This window comes from Hemiscyllium ocellatum, chromosome 33 (assembly GCF_020745735.1).
Source record: "Hemiscyllium ocellatum isolate sHemOce1 chromosome 33, sHemOce1.pat.X.cur, whole genome shotgun sequence".
Taxonomy (NCBI): Eukaryota; Metazoa; Chordata; class Chondrichthyes; order Orectolobiformes; family Hemiscylliidae; genus Hemiscyllium; species Hemiscyllium ocellatum.
Window position 1 is genome coordinate 16,195,014 of NC_083433.1, and position 18,279 is coordinate 16,213,292.

Here is an 18,279-nt window from a genome sequence, read left to right on the forward strand (position 1 = left end):
CATTTCACTCATATGAGTACGTGACAATAAAGCTAATTCTATTCAATGCCTCTACACCACCACCACTCACAGTCATAGGAACCATCATGAAATGACTCTGTAAGTGGCTGTAAGATGTGCTTTTGCCTGGTATTTTGTTACAAGCGTTTACTTCACATAGTTTAACACAACTAATGGAGCTGCCTTTCCTCAAAGCGTCACCTCCAGGTTTCTGCTTTCCAGCTGCTCAAGAGTATTTGAAATATTTGAGCACAATTCAAGTTATCAGCAAGATAAACACTGTCTGCTACAGAGTGGGGATGTCTGTCTCAGCGGCTAGTTAAGTCAGAGTAATTAACTTGCAGCAGCTCAAACTCAATTCACACGAGTGACCCAGAGAGAGAGTTCCCACCAGCTGTGCAAACAGGTTTGAGGACAGACAGACTGAGGAATCGAGGCATTACAGGCATCTGCCGCTACTGTGCACCTCAGCGTCAGATTGCTGAGCACAGCGATGGCAAACTGACTGAACAGAAAAACACAGTCAGCCTTGCGTCCTGGATTCGCTTCAGCTGCCAGCTGTCAGCACACTGTAAACTGAGACATCCGCAGGCTCAGTGCAGGAGGAAACCACCATCTGTGGGCTCGTTAAGCAAGGCTGCTCGGACTACCCTAGCTCCATCCCCAGACCTATTTAATTATCCCTTCTGCTACCCAAACTGTATATCTGCGTCTGTCTGTGTCTATGGATGTGCCTGTGTGTGTATTTACATATTCATGTTCGTGTGTGTGTGTGTGTGTGTGTGTGTGTGTATGAGTGAGTGAGTGAGAGTGTGTGTGTGTGTGTGTGTGTGTGTCCATGTGTCTCTGTGCACATATATGTGAGTGAGTGAATGAGTAAGTGAGAGTGTGTGTGTGTATGTGTGTGTGTGTGTCCATGTGCCTCTGTACACGTGTGTGTGTGAGTGAATGAGTGAGTGAGAGTGTGTGTGTGTGTATGTGTATGTGTGTGTGCATGTGTCTCTGTGCATGTGTGTGAATGAGTGAGAGTGTGTGTGTGTGTGTGTGTGTGTATGTGTGTGTGTCCATGTGCCTCTGTACGGTGTGTGTGTGAGTGAATGAGTGAGAGTGTGTGTGTGTGTATGTGTGTGTGTGTGTCCTTGTGCCTCTGTGCATGTGTGTGAGTGAGTGATTAGGTGAGAGTGTGTGTGTGTGCGCGCGCGCGCACGTCAGTGGGTATGTGCATTAGTGGGTGCATGTGCCTGTGTGTGTATGATTGTATGTGTGATTGTGTGTGTGTATCAGTGGGTGTGTGCATTAGTGGGTGTATGTGCCTGTGTGTCTGTGATTGTGTGTGTGTGTGTGAGATTGTGTGTGTGCCTGCTGCCTACAGGATATTGAGAAAAGTTGAACTCAACATTGCTTCTGTCTTGCTCCAGGGATGAAAGGGATACAAGGAGCCCATGACACTTTCAACTCTAGATACAAGCTCTATTAAAGCCACAGAGCCTTCACATATTTCTCCCCCTGTGCCAGGGACAAAGTAACCAGGGAACCGTGTTGCTTTCTCTTCCTTCACGATTGTCTGCGCCCATCCCTTCCCACTGCTCTCCCCATGCTCCACTCCCCTCTCCCCTCCGCTGTTTGAGTCATCCTGTGCCACACACTGTTGTCCAAGGCCATAGGGAGAGCCAACCATCTCCACAGCCTGTACCAGCACTACATGTTACACAGAATGGACTTACAGCACAGAAACAGGCCATTCGGCCCAAACTGGGCATGCTCCAACACAAGCCAATTCATCTCACCCTATCAACATGTCCTCGTAATCTTTACCATATGTAAAATGGAACTTAGGAGAAGGCCATTCAGCCCTTTGAGTCTGCCCCTTCATTCGAGAAGTTCATAGCCAATCCGATTGTCATCTCAACTCCTTTCCTGCCTGCCCCTATAATTCTACCCCCCCTCCCCCCACCATGTATCAACTCTCTTCATTGCCTCAACATGTCTTAGGCTAACAATCACAGAGAATGCTAGAAAAACTCAGCAGGTCTGGGGGGGACAGAAAGAGAGTTAACAATTCGATTCCAATATGACTTCTTCAGAACTCATTCTAGTTCTGAACTACCTAGTCAGGTCCACGCCACCCTACAACCCACCCTCCCAGTCTGGCACCTTCCCCTGCCACCGCAGGAACTGTAAAACCTGCACCCACACCTCCTCCCTCACCTCCATCCAAGGCCCTAAAGGAGCCTTCCACATCCATCAAAGTTTTACCTGCACATCCACCAATGTCATTTATTGTATCCGTTGCTCCTGATGCGGTCTCCTCCACATTGGGGAGACTGGACGCCTCCTACCAGAGCGCTTTAGGGAACATCTCCGGTACACCCACACCAATCAACCACACTGCCCTGTGGCCCAACATTTCAACTCCCCCTCCCACTCTGCCGAGGACATGGAGGTCCTGGGCCTCCTTCACCGCTGCTCCCTCACCACCAGACGCCTGGAGGAAGAACGCCTCATCTTCCGCCTCGGAACACTTCAACCCCAGGGCATCAATGTGGACTTCAAGTTTCCTCATTTCCCCTTCCCCCACCTCACCCTAGTTCCAAACTTCCAGCTCAGCACTGTCCCCATGACTTGTCCGACCTGCCTAACTTCTTTTCCACCTATCCACTCCACCCTCCTCCCTGACCTATCACCTTCATCCCCTCCCCCACTCACCCATTGTACTCTATGCTACTTTCTCCCCACCCCCACCCTCCTCACATTTATCTCTCCACCCTTCAGGCACTCTGCCTGTATTCCTGATGAAGGGCTTTTGCCCGAAACGTCGTTTTACTGCTCCTCGGATGCTGCCTGACCTGCTGTGCTTTTCCAGCACCACCCTAATCTAAACTCTGGTTTCCAGCATCTGCAGTCATTGTTTTCCCCATCCACTCTATGTTTGTCTCTCCACAGATGCTGACAGACCTGCTGAGTTTCTCCAGCATGCGTGTTCCAGATTTCCAGCACCCACAGTATTTTGCTTTGATTCAGATATTTCAGAGGCTCAGCCAACTTCCCCTTAAATGTATTTAAGCGATGCACCTCAACTGTTCCTTCTGGTAGCAAGTCCATATCCGAACCAATGTGTCAGTGAAGATTTGCTCCTAAAATCCCCGTTGGTTTCAATGTTGATTTTGTTATCTTTATGCTCTCTACCTTTGATCTCACACACAACTGGAAATACATTCCCCATACATTCCCAACAGCCTTTCCGAAAAACATGAGTCTCAACTTGCTCGCTCTTCACTGATAGGTTGTTGTGTGGTCCATAGAGACCAATACAATCAGGACAAGACCCATGCACATAATGGGAAGATCCTGGGGTGTGTTGCTGAACAAAGAGCCCATGCAGTGCAGGCTCTCAGTTTCTTGAAAGTGGAGTCATAGGTAGATAAGCTACTTAGGAAGCATTTGGTATGCTTTCCTTTATTGGTTAGTGCATTGAATATTGAAGTTGTGAGGTTAAGTTGCAGCTGTACAGGACATTGGTTAGACTACTTTTGGAATATTGTGTGTGATTCTGGCCTCTCTGCTATAGGAATGATACTGTCAAACTTGAAAGGGTTCAGAAAGATTTACAAGGCTGTTGCCAGGGTTGGAGGGTTTGAGTTATAGGGAGAGGCTAAATGGGCTGGGGCTGTTTTCCCTGGAGCATCAGAGGCTGAGGGGTGATCTTATAGAGGTTTATAAAATCATGATGGGCACAGTTAGGATAAATAGACAAAGGTCTTTTCCCTGGGGTAGGAGAGTCCAGAACTAGAAGGCAGAGGTTTAAGGTGAGAGGGGAAAGATATAAAAGGGACCTAAGGGACAACTTTGACACACAGAGGGTGGTGCGTGTATGGAATGAGCTGCCAGAGGATGTGGTGGAGGTTGGTACGATTATAGTATTTAAAAGGCATCTGAATAGGAAGGGGTTAGAGGGATGTGGCCAAGTGCTAGCAAATAGGACTAGATTAATTTAGGATATTTGGTCAGCATAAATGAGTTGGACCAAAGGGTCTGTTTCCATGCTGTATGTGTCTATGACGATTTTAAAAGAGAAATTCGACCTTCCATCAATAGGTGAAAGGTCAACACAATAAAATGCCATGTTTTAAGACTTCTTCTGTAGCAAAAGACTAAAAGCACCATTGATTAAACACAATATTGGCAAGTAGCTCATAAACCATAAGACAACATCTTCGCCTTTTACCGTCAGCACTACCAAAAGTACACTTCAGATATAATTTACAGTGTTCTTTAAGTAAACGCTCAAATCTCTCATGGGGAAACAGTCCAAAGTGATTTTTAGTGACTGAGGATTTAATTCTCTTCACTTCTTTTCTCAACCGAAGAAGTTTTAGTCTCAGAGCTGAGCTTTATTTTACTCCTGGAGATTCTTCCTCTAGTACAAGTTCAACAGGGTTTTCCAACCTTGTTTCCAATCTCTCACAAGATTCCACCATCCAAGCCACATGCAGCCCTTTTGCAACCTCTCCCCAACCACTCCTGCCTAAATCCAACCTGTAACAAGAAGCATGCCATATGTTTGGAAACACTGCGCTCGGTCAAGGAATGGGAACTCGGGATGCATTCCTCGGTTTTCGTCGGATGTCTCATCCATTGATGAGGCAACCAAGCTGACTCTTCAGAACAAGGCCCAGCGTGCTCCAATCAGGCAGTGTGGAGGACAGCCAGAGGGTTGGGGCCTGTGCTCGAAAACTAAGCCGGCAGATCTCGCTCTCGGCAACGCCAACGTGGAGACCATGGCTGCTGCCAGGGGACAAGCAATACCTCCAGCACCAGAGATTGCACAGGAGTCGTTTGAGGCACTTAGAAGGGGAGGGTGGAGGGTACTAAATTTCAGGGTCATGGAGAAAGAGAGAAATAGGCTGCCAGTGACCACCCTCTTTATCCACTGTCCTTGCCCTCCACTGCACTGCTTGAGGACCAGTTGACAGGCAGCTCACACTGGTTTACAAGTTGGATGGGCCAACACTTAGAACATTTGCAGCCCAAGCAAGAATAAGCTTTTCAAATTGTCATGTAGCAGCCATTAATTGACCACTTGAAGGGCACCACTTGACACGTTGCATGTTAGGCCTTCCTGACCTGAAATCAGAGGGAGTTGGAGAGGTTTTGACACCATCCTAAGGAGGCGATGTTTACATTAGAATCATCCGGAAACCTGGCTAACGTTAAGGGAACCCAAGTTTGGATCTTGTCATGACAGATGGCGGGTTTTGGCAAAAAAACAATCTGGAGAGACAAGTGTGAAACTGTTGTTGTCGATCATCAGAATCTGGTTCACAAATGTCCTCTAGAGAAGGCAATCTGCCAACCTAACCTGGTCCACGTGACTCCAGACCCACAGCAATGTGATTGATTCTTAATTGCCCTCTGGGCAATGAGGGATGGCTAATAAATGCTGGCTCTGCTAGCGATGCCCACAATCCAGTGAACGAATAAAGTGGTGGCCCCACCTCTGGGCCTGCCTCCTCCAAATCCAGTTGGAATTCTCCCCTTGCATTTACCTAGCACCCTTCACCATCCTCAGCACTTTACAGCTGCAGTGTTGGAAATGCAGCAGCCAATTTATACTCACCCAGCTCCCAGAATAGAGGTGTGTTAAAGACAAGACGATGAGCTTTTGGGCTGTCAATATGGGCGTTGGCTTTGATAAGGTCACTGGGCAGAATTGCTTTCCTTCAAATTAACACTAATCAAACACCCAAGGGGCTGGGTAAGGTCTAGGTTTAATGTATTACCAGGAACCTCTTCAGGACTGGAAGTCAGCTTGGATTTGGTCGCTGTCATTAGGGATGGATTTATGTTCAATGTATTTTGCCTATTTATATCCTGTCAATGTTTGCCACGAAGGTCACCAACCGTACCTGGAAGATCCCTGCTCTGTGTTGATGACGAATCCAATCTCTGGAATGAAAGAAGAAGGTGTGGTTTAGACATTGAACCTGAATATTCTGTTTTCCTACCAGTTACAGTCCCGCACCAACATTCCGTTATTGGAAAGGGGCCCATTTGTAGCCCATCCCTTGAGGAGATGGCGGTGAGGCAGTTAGCAATGGGCATCAAATGTTGGTCTTGGTAGTGGTGCCCAAAATACACCGAAGCCTTTGTAAACTCATCAGCAGGAAGTCTCACTTTTGACAGAGAAGGGAAAGATCCAATAGGGACCTTAGGGCTAAAGTTTGAACACAGAGGGTGGTGCACACAGAGGAAGTGGGAGGTGCAGGTACAGCTAAACGTTTGAAAGATTTTCGACAGGTACATGATTAGGAAAGGTGTAGTGGAGCGGTCACCGGACCCGAAACGTTAACTGATTTCTCTCCACAGGTGCTGCCAGACCCGCTGAGCTTTTCCAATAATTTCTGTTTTTGTTTCTGTTTTCCAGCCTCTATGGTTCTTTTAGCTTTTATTAAGGTTTAGAGGGATATGGGCCAAACGCAGGCAAATGGTACAAGTTCAGTTTAGGAAACCGGGCCAGCATGGACGGGCGGGGCCGAAGGGCCTGTTTCTGTGCCGTAAGACTCTAAGGCAGAAGCAGAGAGGGGAGTTACTTTCTGTTTCACAATCTGAAAGAGTTCTCGCTGTTTAAGGCTCTGTAGCCTTACCCTTCACTCCAGGTTCCACCTTGGGCTATATCAGGTAGCACACAATGTTACACATATTTGTCTAATCAACCTGTTCACAAATGTAATGGCACACCTCTGGAGCAGGTGGCACTTGAACACAGGTCTCCTGGCTCAGAGGTAAAAGCACTACCACTGTACCACAAGAATCCACTCCCCAGTGTGATAGGGTCTGGCTGGGGCATCAACTGGAACAGAGAACCATGTGATGATGATTTGTTAGTTAAGGAATTGGGTGAGAATGAACCAATTATATATGTGTATCTATAACATAAATATATACGGTGAACAAGTAATCAGTGGGTTGGCGTTGGCGGTGTGATTCGAAAACCATATGGTCTGGACTCTGTCTAACCAGTTATTAGTCACTGCTGATTAACACATGAGCCCAAGGGGTTCTGGATGAAACACTGGGCCTCATGCCCTGTTCATTATTAACATCATTCACTTCCACGTCCACAAGGTCGCACTCTGTTGAAACTATTTCCTCTTTGACCTTTAGACCATACATCTTCAACTAGGTCACTTGCCTCCTGACCCAGAGCAAATACAACTTGGATGGCTCAGTGGTCATCACTGCAGCCTCACAGCACCAGGGACCTGGGTTTGATTTCAGCCTCTGGTGACCGTCTGTGTGGAGTTTGCACATTCTCCCCGTGACTGTGTGGATTTTCTCCGGGTGCTCTGGTTTCCTCCTACATTCCAAAGATGTGCAGGTCAAGTGGATTGGCCATGCTAAATTGCCCCATAGTGTCCAGGGATCTGCAGGTTAAGGTGGATTGGCTGTGCTAAATTGCCCCATAGTGTCCAGGAATGTGCAGGTTTGGTGGATTGGCCATGCTAATTTGTCCCATAGTATCAAGTGACCATGCTAAATTACCCCATAGAGTCCAGGGATATGTAGGTTAGGTGGATTGGCCATGCTATGTTGCCCTATACTGTCCAGGGATCTGCAGGTTAGATGGATTAGCCATGCTAAATTACCCCATAGTGTCCAGGGATCTGCAGGTTAGGTGGATTGGCCATGCTACATTGCCCTACACTGTCCAGGGATCTGCAGGTTAGGTGGATTAGCCATGCTAAATTGCCCTACACTGTCAGGGATCTGCAGGTTAGGTGGATTAGCCATGCTAAATTGCCCCATAGTGTCCAGGGATGTGCAGATTAAGTGGATTGGCCAGGCTAAATTGCCCCATAGTGTCCAGGAATGTGCAGGTTAGTTGGGTCAGCCACAGGAAATGCGGGGTTAGAGGGATGGGGTGGGTCTGGCTGGGATGCTCTTTGGAGAGTTGGGGCCGAATGGTCTACTTCAACATGTAGGGATTCTATAAACCTGCCCAGTATCCGTTCCACAATTGATGCCCCTTTTCCCCCCCAGTACGATGAACTCAAAACCCACTCCCCCAATGACAGTCTTTACATTACGTTGGTTCACGTGACGTGGGCATCACTGGCAGGGGGCCAGTATTTGTTGCTCAAATCCAGGTGCCCTTTAGGAAGGGGATGGTGAGCTTGTGGTTATCAATTGGGAGTCAAGTTTGAGGGTCCTCAATGGTGGAGTGGGAAAAGGAAAGAACTGCACCGGGGGCACCGAACCATGTGCCTGGCTGTGGAAAGGCATACCTTGGTGCAGCGGTGCCTGCTGACCTTCGGAAATGCCTCTTGCTCCTGGTCTGTGCTGTTCCAGTCCTCGGGATCGTCAATAAAATTGAAACGGTTGCTCAGCAGGTCCTGAAAGTCAAACATCGATGTCAGCTTGAGATGAATGATCTTGCTGTAAAAATAAGAGTTAATCTGTAAACAGCTACTGAGCATGTGTATAAGGAACTGTGACATCATGGCAAGGTATCACATGGAACAGGAGCCTGGGGTTCCAAAAGATGTCCTCTCTCACCTTCCTGTATACATGGTCATGTCCAATTATGCCAGCACAGAGTCAGTCCCCTAAACTGAGGGGATTCTAAATCTCCTGGTTAATTTTTTTTCATTTTCTCTTTATTTTCTCATGTTTTCTTTTTTTTCCTGTTTATTTTAAAAAATATATTACCCCTACACTACTGCCTAACTGCGGTAGTGCTTATTTATTCCCCCCACACCCATGTTGTGTGCGTGCAGGTGTGAGAGACACGAGGTGCAGGAATCTTTATCCAATTCCCACCACCAGGAACAAAATAAACACCCGAGTGGCCAGTGACAAGCAGTGCCCTTCACGTCAAAGGGCAAAATCTTCTGGTTATATTGGTCAGCCAGGGCTCCCTGCTTGGACCAGGTTAATAGCCCCCAATCAGGGAACTCAGATTCTATGAGGTCGCCTGACTGACCTCATTCCAATCACTACAATAGATAATCATAATTAGCTTATTCAAGACTTGAACCTGCCTCTCCTGCCTCAGAGGTAGGAACACCACTACTGCACCTCAAAAGCTGCTATCCATGCATTATAGGGTTGGCCTAATCTGCAAACAGTTTAATAGGTTCCAAACCATTTGTTCACCCCACAGGCGCCATGTTGAAATAGGACGTATCAAAGTCAGCATGATGGCTACCCTGCCCACATCGTTCCTCAGGAAGGGCTCAAAGGTCATCACCTCTGGCTTCTCCTCAGATTACCCTGGAAGGTAAAGGTGAAGCTAGCAAAAGTGGTGTTGGCCAAGCTCTTCCTGTTACACAAGTGAGGTGTATGAATTTCAGTGGTGGGGTGGTGTACATGGGTCAGAAGCCCCAAAGACTGCAGGGTAGAAACAATCATTTTGCATCTTCAGCTGGTCACATCAGGCAAGGGTCAGAATGCACTGACAAACCCCACAACACTGCAGCCAACATTAGACTGGGACTTTACTCATTGGAATTTAGCAGAATGCAGGGGAATCTTATGGAAACATATCAAAGTATGAAGGGAATAGATAAGATAGAAGCAGGGAAGTTGTTTCCACTGGCGGGTGAAATTAGAACGAGGGGGCATAGCCTCGAAATAAGGGGGAGCAGATTTCGGTCTGAGTTAAGCAGGAACGTCTTCACCCAGAGGTTGTGAATTTGTGGAATTCTCTACCCAATGAAGCAGTTGAGGCTACCTCGTTGAATGTTTTTAAGGCAAAGAGAGATCAATTTTTGAACAATAAAAGAGTTAAGGGTTAGGGTGAGCGGGTGGGTAAGTGGAGCTGAGTCCATGAAAAGACCAGCCATGATCTTATTGAATGGCAGAACAGGCTCAATGGGCCGGATGGCCTACTCCTGCTCCTAGTTCTTACGTTCGTATGTTAATCTGCTTATTTTAAAATTTAAACAAACCTAGCAGTTAACTGGCAGTCATCATTAACTGACAGATTTTCCATGGAAACTCCTTGACCAGAAAGTGCTTACAGGAGTGAAACCTTGTAAGGAGGAGTCCTGAGGTAATTGAACACTTGGTGAAATCCTGCATTTCTATTATTACCAAATTGCGCTAATTAACCTCTAAACCATAGTGCATTTTACTGAAGCTCTACACATCACCAATTCATCACCAATTAGCACTTTCCTCTCATGCAGAATGTTAGCTTTCCCCTTAAAGCGGTATTCTTGCAAAGTGTCCTGATGAGTGCAGAGGAAAAGCTTCAACACAAGGTGCCCTTTTGTTCAATGATGCTCAAGTTAGCTTCCACTTAACATTACCGTGTGAAGGCGTGAAAATGTGAAAATTTACAATTGGCATAGTCAAGGCAAATAGCAGAGAGGAAAGGAAATTTGGATAGACAGGAGGGAGAGAGGATTAAGAGGATGCGCTGATCGATGAAGGTGAAATGGTTGAGAAGAGGTTTGGTGTGACTGACATCGGGCAGTTGGGCTGAACGATCTGTCCTTCCTGCCCAATATTCTGTTTAATTCTACGTAAAAGTCACCTTTCTGTTCAAGGGTATTTGCCGTGTGTAAAACTGCATTGACTACCATTGAAAAGTAACAAATTAACGGTGATGTATCCTGAGGCTTACAACACAAGTTCTCTCTTTCCAAGATTCAAAGAAGAGACTTACATAGGGATCCAAAACGTCCACAGTACTATTGCCCTCTCGCAATTGGTGTAGCTGGGATTGTAAGCTGTCAATCTCTGCTTCCTTCCTGGCCAGCTCCATCTGAACATTGTCCAATTTCTCTTCCATTGCCCAGACCTGCCGCCGATACCTGCTGTTATCAACCATGCTTTGGGCGTAAGCAGTCTGTGCCTCATCGCGGGCCTTTACTGCCTGTTGAGGAGAGATATTTAAGACATTGACAGCAAACTCAGCAATTGCTGGAAAAGTTCAGCAGGTCTGGCAGAACTTGTGAAGAGAAACCAGGGTTAACACTTCAGGTCCTGTGATCGGACCTGAAACGTTAACTTTGATTTCTCTCCACAGTTGCTGCCAGAGCTGCTGAGTTTTCCGGCAGTCTCTGTTTGCATTTCTGACTTACAGTCTCCACAGGTCAGTCAGTTTTTATTTAGGATAATAATGTGCTTACAGGAGCGACAAATTGTAAGGAGGAGTCCTGAGGTAATTGAATACTTGGTGAAATCCTGCATTTGTGTTATTACCAAAGTGCATTAATTAATTCTATACCATAGTGCATTACTGATGCTTTGTAACAGTATTAATTCATCACTGTAGCTGAATATTAATTCAGCACTATAATAGCATGAAGTAATGACTATAGCAAAGAGCATTAATTAGCCTCTGTAACACAGCAGTAAGTCATCTCTACAGCAGAGTACTTGAGGTTCAATGACTCTTTATTAGATCAGGTGCTGAGCAGAGCAACATGTTTATTTTGTAAGGGTCACGCCTCCTGGGATCTGATCAACAATAGGCAATCGCTACAAACATGAGACAGGAACAGAAATAAGAATAATATTCAAACTCTCTGCTTCCTCTGCCTCTACAGGGAAAGCACTCGAAAGGCAGGGATGGGGGGAATGCTCTTCAGGGCAATGGTGCAGACTCGATGGGCTGAATGGCCTCTTTCTATACTGGAGGGATTCTGTGACAGCCAGGATTTTGACCTGGTGACTATGAATGAACAGCAACATAAGGAACACCTTGGAGGGGGATTTGTGGGCAGTGGGTGTTCCTTTGTGTCTGCTGCCCTTCTAGATGTAAGAGCTCATGGGTTTGGAAGGTGTAGTCTAAGAAGCCTTAGTGAAGTGTTGCATTTATAGGTTAAAAATCACACAACACCAGGTTAGAGTTGCAACAACCACCTGATGAAGGAGCAGCGCTCCGAAAGCTAGTGCTTCCAAATAAACCTGTTGGACTATAACCTGGTGTGGTGTGATTTTTAACTTTGTACACCCCAGTCCAACACCGGCATCTCCACATCTTGGCATTTGTAGGTGGTACTCACAGGTGTAACTGGTGAAGGGAGTGAGTGGTGAGGGTGCTAGATGATGAAATGGTTCATTCTGAAAGGTTATGGGATAGGGGACAGTATTGCTGACGACAGCCATACCTTGTCTCGCTCCTTCTCCACTTCTTCCAGTTGTTGTAAAATGCTAGCAATCCTTCGCTTGTGCATCTGGCACTCTTTCAGGAGCATCGCAGACTCGAGTGCAAATTCTTCTTTCTCTTTCAGGTACTGGAATTGGATAAGGTTTCTTTCAGGAATGAATAATATACATGATAGTGGAACACTGAGGGGTATGACATATACATGTGGTCCTGGACTGAGTTACACGGACAGTCTTAATTCCAAATCCATTCTCAATTTCCGATGAGTTTGGAGGGACGACAGTTGACCAAAAGCAGAGGTCATAGAATCATTACATCACTGTTATTACATCACTGTCACTGCATCACTGTCATTACATCACTGTCACTGCATCACTATCATTACATCACTGTCGTTACATCATCGTCGTCATATCATTCATTACATCACTGTCATTGCATCACTGTTATTACATCACTATTGTTACATCACTGTCATTATATCACTGTCATTACTTCACTGTCATGATATCACTGCCGTTACATCGCTGTCATTACATCACTGTTATGGCATCACTGTCATTACATCACTGTCATTACATTACTGTCATTTTATCGCTGTTGTTATGTCACTGTTATTACATCACTTTTATTACATCACTTTTATTACCTCACTGTCATTCCATCACTGTCATTACATCATTGTCATTACATCACTGTCATTATATCACTGTTGTTACATCACTGTCATCACATCACTGTCGTTACATCACAGAGCTGGTTAGTTAGGAAGTAACTAGATTAGTGAGATGGTCTAAAGTCAGTGGAATCCAAATGATCCCTGATGAAGGGCTTTTGCCCGAAATGTCGATTCTCCTGCTCCTTGGATGCTGCCTGGCCTGCTGTGCTTTTCCAGCACCACTCTCCCGACTCTGATCACAAGCATCTGCAGCCCTCACTTTCGCCTAATGGAATCCAAAAGCCCAGGGAGTACAAATTCAAATCCCACCATTGCAGACTGCTGGGTTTAAGCTGAATTCATGAGAAAATCTGGAATTGGAAGCTAAAAGCAGTGACGGTGACCATGTCAACTATCATCAATTGTTGCGAAAGCCTTAGGGAAGGAAATGTGTCATCCTTACCCGGTCTAGCCGACATGGAACTCAAGACCCACAGCAACATGGCTGACTGTTAACTGCCCAGAAAGCCTCTTCATTCAAGGGCAATTAGGGCTGGACACTTGTTAGTGATTCCCACATGCCATGAAGAAATTAGAAAAATTAACAACAAATTGGAACCGGAATATTCAGCATCTTGAGACTGCTCCGCCATTCAATACAATCTTGTCTGCCTTCCCTTCAACTCAACCCTCCTGCTTTATCCCCATTTCCTGAGGAAACAAAAATCTATCTCTATCCTGAATAAACTCAATGGCTCAGCATCATCCCCAGATCGCCGGGACAGGATTCCAAGAAGTCAGCATCACTTAAACAATTAGCTCACTGCTATCATGTTACCTTTTGTGAACAGGCTTAACTCAGGCTGGCACTGTGGTTAGCACTGTTGCCTCACAGCTCCAGGGACCCAGGTTCGATTCCAGCCTCAGGCGACTGTCTGTGTGGAGTTTGCACATTCTCCCCGTGTCTGCGTGGGTTTCCTCCAGGTGCTCTGGTTTCCTCCCACAGTGCAAAGATGTGCAGGTTAGGTAAATTGGCCATGCTAAATTGCCCATAGTGTTCAGGGATGTGTAGACTAGGTGCATTAGTCATGGGGAATGGGGCTGGTTGGGATACCCTTTGGAGGGTCAGTGTGGACTTGTTGGGTTGAATGGTCGGTTTCCACACTGTAGGGATTCTATCATTATCTGAAACCTAATAATAAAATAATGTACACATTAAATCCTATTAATAACTGATCCAATGTAGCAACATCCCATAAACACACCCTTGGCAAAGGCAAATTTAGTAAAATAGATTGTCTCACATGGAATTCTAACAGCAGGAAGAGAACCCCAGCTTTTAGCTGTAACAGACAGAGGAATAAGAGCTTCCACATCCAGCTTTAAGAACCAGGAAAGTCCTGTTCCTGTGGGTCTTTGACACCACCCATTCAGGCTGCTTCTATTGTTCCAACTTTAAAAAAAGACTCAAGGCCTCACAAGCTGTTTATTTTATTGACTTGGAGCAGACTGCTCAGTGTCCCTGTCTCAACCTCTCTTCATAAAAAGAACCAGGATAAAATACATCTCTTAAACCCAAGGTATCATCATGCCAGTGAGGCACTTTTTTTGAACTGCTGCACTCCCTGTGCTGTAGTACATCTATAATGTTATTTGGGAGGGAATTCCAGGATTCTGACACAGTGACAGTGAAGGAATGGCAAATATATTTCCAAGGCAAAGGTGAGGACTGCAGATGCTGGAGATTAGAGTCAAGAGAATGATGCTGGAAAAGCACAGCAAGTCAGGCAGCATCCGAGGAGCAGGAAAGTCAACATTTCAGGCAAAAGCCCTTCATCAGGAATGAAGCTTGTGAGCCAAGCAGGTGGAAGGGGGGGGAAGGTAACCAAGAGTGCAATAGGTGGATGGAGGTAGGGGTAATGGTGATAGGTTGGAGAGGAGGGTGGAGAGGATTGGTGGGAAGGAAGATTGACAGGTGGGACTGGTCATGAGGGTGGTGCCGAGTTGGAAGGTTGGAACTGGGGTAAGGTGGGGGGAGGGGAAAATGAAGAAACTGGTGAAATCCGCATTGATGCCATGGAGTTGGAGGGTCCCGAGGCGGAAGATGAGGTGTTATTCCTCCAAGTGTCTGGTGGTTAGGGAGTGGCGATGAGGAGGACCTGCATGTCCTTGGTGGAGTGGGAGGGGGAGTTGAAGTGTTCGGCCACGGGACGGTGGGGTCGGTTGGTGCGGGTGTCCCGGAGATGTTCCCTGACGCATTCTGCGAGTAGGTGCCCTGTCTCACCAGTGTTGCATCGGGAGCAACGGACGCAGTAAATGACATGTGTGGAAGTGCAGGTGGAAGCCTCCTTTGGGAGCCTTGGACAGAGGTGAGGGGGGAGGTGTGGGCGCAGGTTTTTGCAATTCCTGCGGTTGCTGGGGAAGGTGCTGAGAGGGGAGGATGGGTTGGTGGGGGGTGTGGACCTGACAAGAGAGTCACAGAAACACATTTCCAAGTCAGGATGGTGAGACACTTTGAGGGGAACTTACAGGCAGTGGTGCTGCCATGTATCTGCTACCTTTGTCTTTCTAGGTGGAAATGGTCATGGGTGTGGAAGGTGCTACTGAGTTACTGCGGAGCATCTTGTAGATGGAACACACTACTGCTACTAAACGGAATAAATCTATAAGGTGACGGCTGGGGTGCCAATTAAGCGGACTGCTTTGTGCTGGATGGTGTCATCCTTCCTGAGTGTTGTTGGGGCTGTACCCATCCAGGGCAAGTGGGGAGTATTCCATCACCCTCCTGTCTTGTGCCTTGTAGATGGTGGACAGGCTTTGGGGAGTCAGGAAGGGGAGTTACCTGCAGCAAAGGTTGTTACATTTCTTCAGTCCCTGCAGTGACTACATTTAAAGAATAAATTTTGTTGGCTTGAAAAATGTTTTGGGACATCCAGAGACTGTGAACAGGGCTTCAGAATCCCAAGACTTCCTTTCCTTATGTCTGCAGATAGAGAGATTACACTTCCATCGGGATAATGCAATATCTGACGCTGCGGCAGGGACAAGGGAGTATGTTTGTCAGTTCTCTTAAGGGCAGGGGCTGAAATTAACTCAAAATGTCAGCTAAAAGAATAATTAAGTATAGGAGCTGCTGTATGTGTAACCCTTGCATATAAAAGACCTTTAAGGACTATGGCAGTATGAGTGTAAAGGTGCAACTCCATCCATTCCAACTGCGTGTTGCAAGCAATACACGCTGAACTCAGCTGCTCCACTATTTTACAACTGTTCTACTGTTTTAAATAAACTAAACAACACGGTTAATCAATCCCTCGATTCTCAGGTCAATATAATTAACGTGACAGGGGTTTGTAGACCGCGAGGATACAGGGATTGCGATGAAAAGCAGACTCAGTTACCTTGTCTCGGAGTTCCTCTGCCTGGTGGAGTTCCATGGCAGTGTGATGGAACTTCTTGACCAACTCCTGTCTGTCCTCAAGAGCTTCCTTTCGATCCTGATCCATGATGTCCAGGAGAGCCTTCTCTGGGCTGAGGAGATTGTTCCTGACCTTTCGGGAGAACGAACAAGAGACTGAAGTTTATTTCAGCACAGGGAGCTCCACTTCCTCCACACTAATAACCATAGCACTGCTGCCTCACAGCGCCAGGGACCTGGGTTCAATTCCCGACTCAGGCGACTGACTGTGTGGAGTTTGCATGTTCTCCCCGTGTCTGCGTGGGTTTCCTCCGGGTGCTCCGGTTTCCTCCCACAGTCCAAAGATGTGCGGGTCAGGTGAATTGGCCATGCTAAATTGCCTGTAGTGTTAGGTAAGGGGTATATGTAGGGGTATGGGTGGGTTGCGCTTCGCCGGGTCGGTGAGGACTTGTTGGGCCGAAGGGCCTGTTTCCACACTGTAAGTAATCTAACCTAATCATACTCATGCTGTGGGGGCATGGCTTAATGGGGCAATTGGTAGAATTTAGGTTCAATTATACCAGTGTCTGCGTGAGTTTCCTCCCACAGTCCGAAGATGTGCAGTTTAGGGTGAATTGGCCAGGCTAAATTGCCCCATAGTGTTCAGGGATGCGTAGGTTAGGTGCATTGGTCAGGGGTATGGGATAGGGTAATAGGGAATGGTATTGGGTGGGTTACTATTCAGAGGGTCAGTGTGGACTTGTTGGGCCAAAGGGCCTATTTCCACACTATAGAGATTCGATGATTCTATTTTATTCATTGACAGGATGTGGGCATCACTCATAAGGAGCCAGCATTTATTATCCATTACAAAAAGGTTTGCTGGACTCAAAGTGTTAACTCTCTCTCTCTCTCCTCACAGATGCCACCAGACCTGCTGAGCTTCTCCAGCACTTTCTGTTTTGTTTTCTTGCTCGTGCCTAGTTGCCCTTGAGAAGGTGTTGGTGAGCTGCCTTCTTGAACTGCTGCAGTCCATTTAGTGTAGAGAAACCCATCACGTCTTTCCAGGAGGGAGTTCTAGGATTTTGACCCTGCAGCAGTTGAAGGAACGGCGATATATTTCCAAGTCAGGATGGCGAGTGGCTTGGAGGGGAACTTGAAGGTGGTGGTGTTCCCATATATGTGCTGAAAATGTGTTGTTGGTTAAAGCGCAGCAGGTCAGGCAGCATCCAGTGAACAGGAAATTCGACGTTTCGGGCATAAGCCCTTCATCAGGAATGAGGCCTCATTCCTGATGAAGGGCTTTTGCCTGAAACGGCGAATTTCCTGTTCCTTGGATGCTGCCTGAACTGCTGCGCTTTAACCAGCAACACATTTTCAGCTCTGATCTCCAGCATCTGCAGACCTCACTTTTTACCCATATATATGCTGCCCATGTCCTTCTAAATAAAAGTGGTCGTGGGTTTGGAAGGTGCTGCCTAAGGAGCTTTGGTGAATTTCTGCAGATAGTACACACTTCTGCTACTGAGCGTGAGTGCTGGAGGGAATATATACTCATGGTGGTGGATGTGGTGCCTACCATTCAGGATACATTCACATGGATGATGTCAAGCTTCTTGAACGTTGTTGGGGTTGCATCCATCCAGGGCAAGTGGGGAGTATTCCATCACCCTCCTGACTTGTGCCTTGTAGATGGTGGACAGGCTTTGGGGAGTCAGGAGGTGAGTTACTAGCTACAGTACTCGCAGCCTCTGACCTGCTCTTGTTACCACAGCATTTATGTGGCGAGTCCAGTTCAGGTTCTGGTCAAAGGTAACCCTCGGGAACGTTGATTAAATGAATCAAGGAGACTCGCTCAATCTGATGCGATTACAATTATAGTCTGTTTGACCCAGGGACATAGAGTATAAAGATGTACATGGAAACAGACCCTTCAGTCCAACTCGTCCATGCCGACCAGATATCCTAACCCAATCTAGTCCCATCTGCCAGCACCTGACACATATCCCTCCAAACCCTTCCTATTCATATACCCATCCAGATACCTTTTAAATGTTGCAATTGTACCAGCCTCCACCACTTCCTCTGGCAGCTCATTCTATA

At 46.7% G+C, this 18,279-nt stretch overlaps 1 protein-coding gene across 1 annotated transcript in view; it reads right to left on the reverse strand.

The window, feature by feature from the left end:
• The window catches only part of LOC132831256 (caspase recruitment domain-containing protein 11-like), a 114,030-nt gene that overhangs the window by 39,377 nt on the left and 56,374 nt on the right, over window positions 1–18,279 (reverse strand). The window contains exons 6-10 of the mRNA XM_060849277.1: window positions 16,181–16,330; window positions 12,123–12,248; window positions 10,673–10,882; window positions 8,286–8,393; window positions 5,907–5,946 (exon numbers count right to left, since the gene is read on the reverse strand). Coding sequence (XP_060705260.1) covers window positions 5,907–5,946; window positions 8,286–8,393; window positions 10,673–10,882; window positions 12,123–12,248; window positions 16,181–16,330 — 634 coding nt within the window. The remainder of the gene's footprint in view (window positions 1–5,906; window positions 5,947–8,285; window positions 8,394–10,672; window positions 10,883–12,122; window positions 12,249–16,180; window positions 16,331–18,279) is intronic.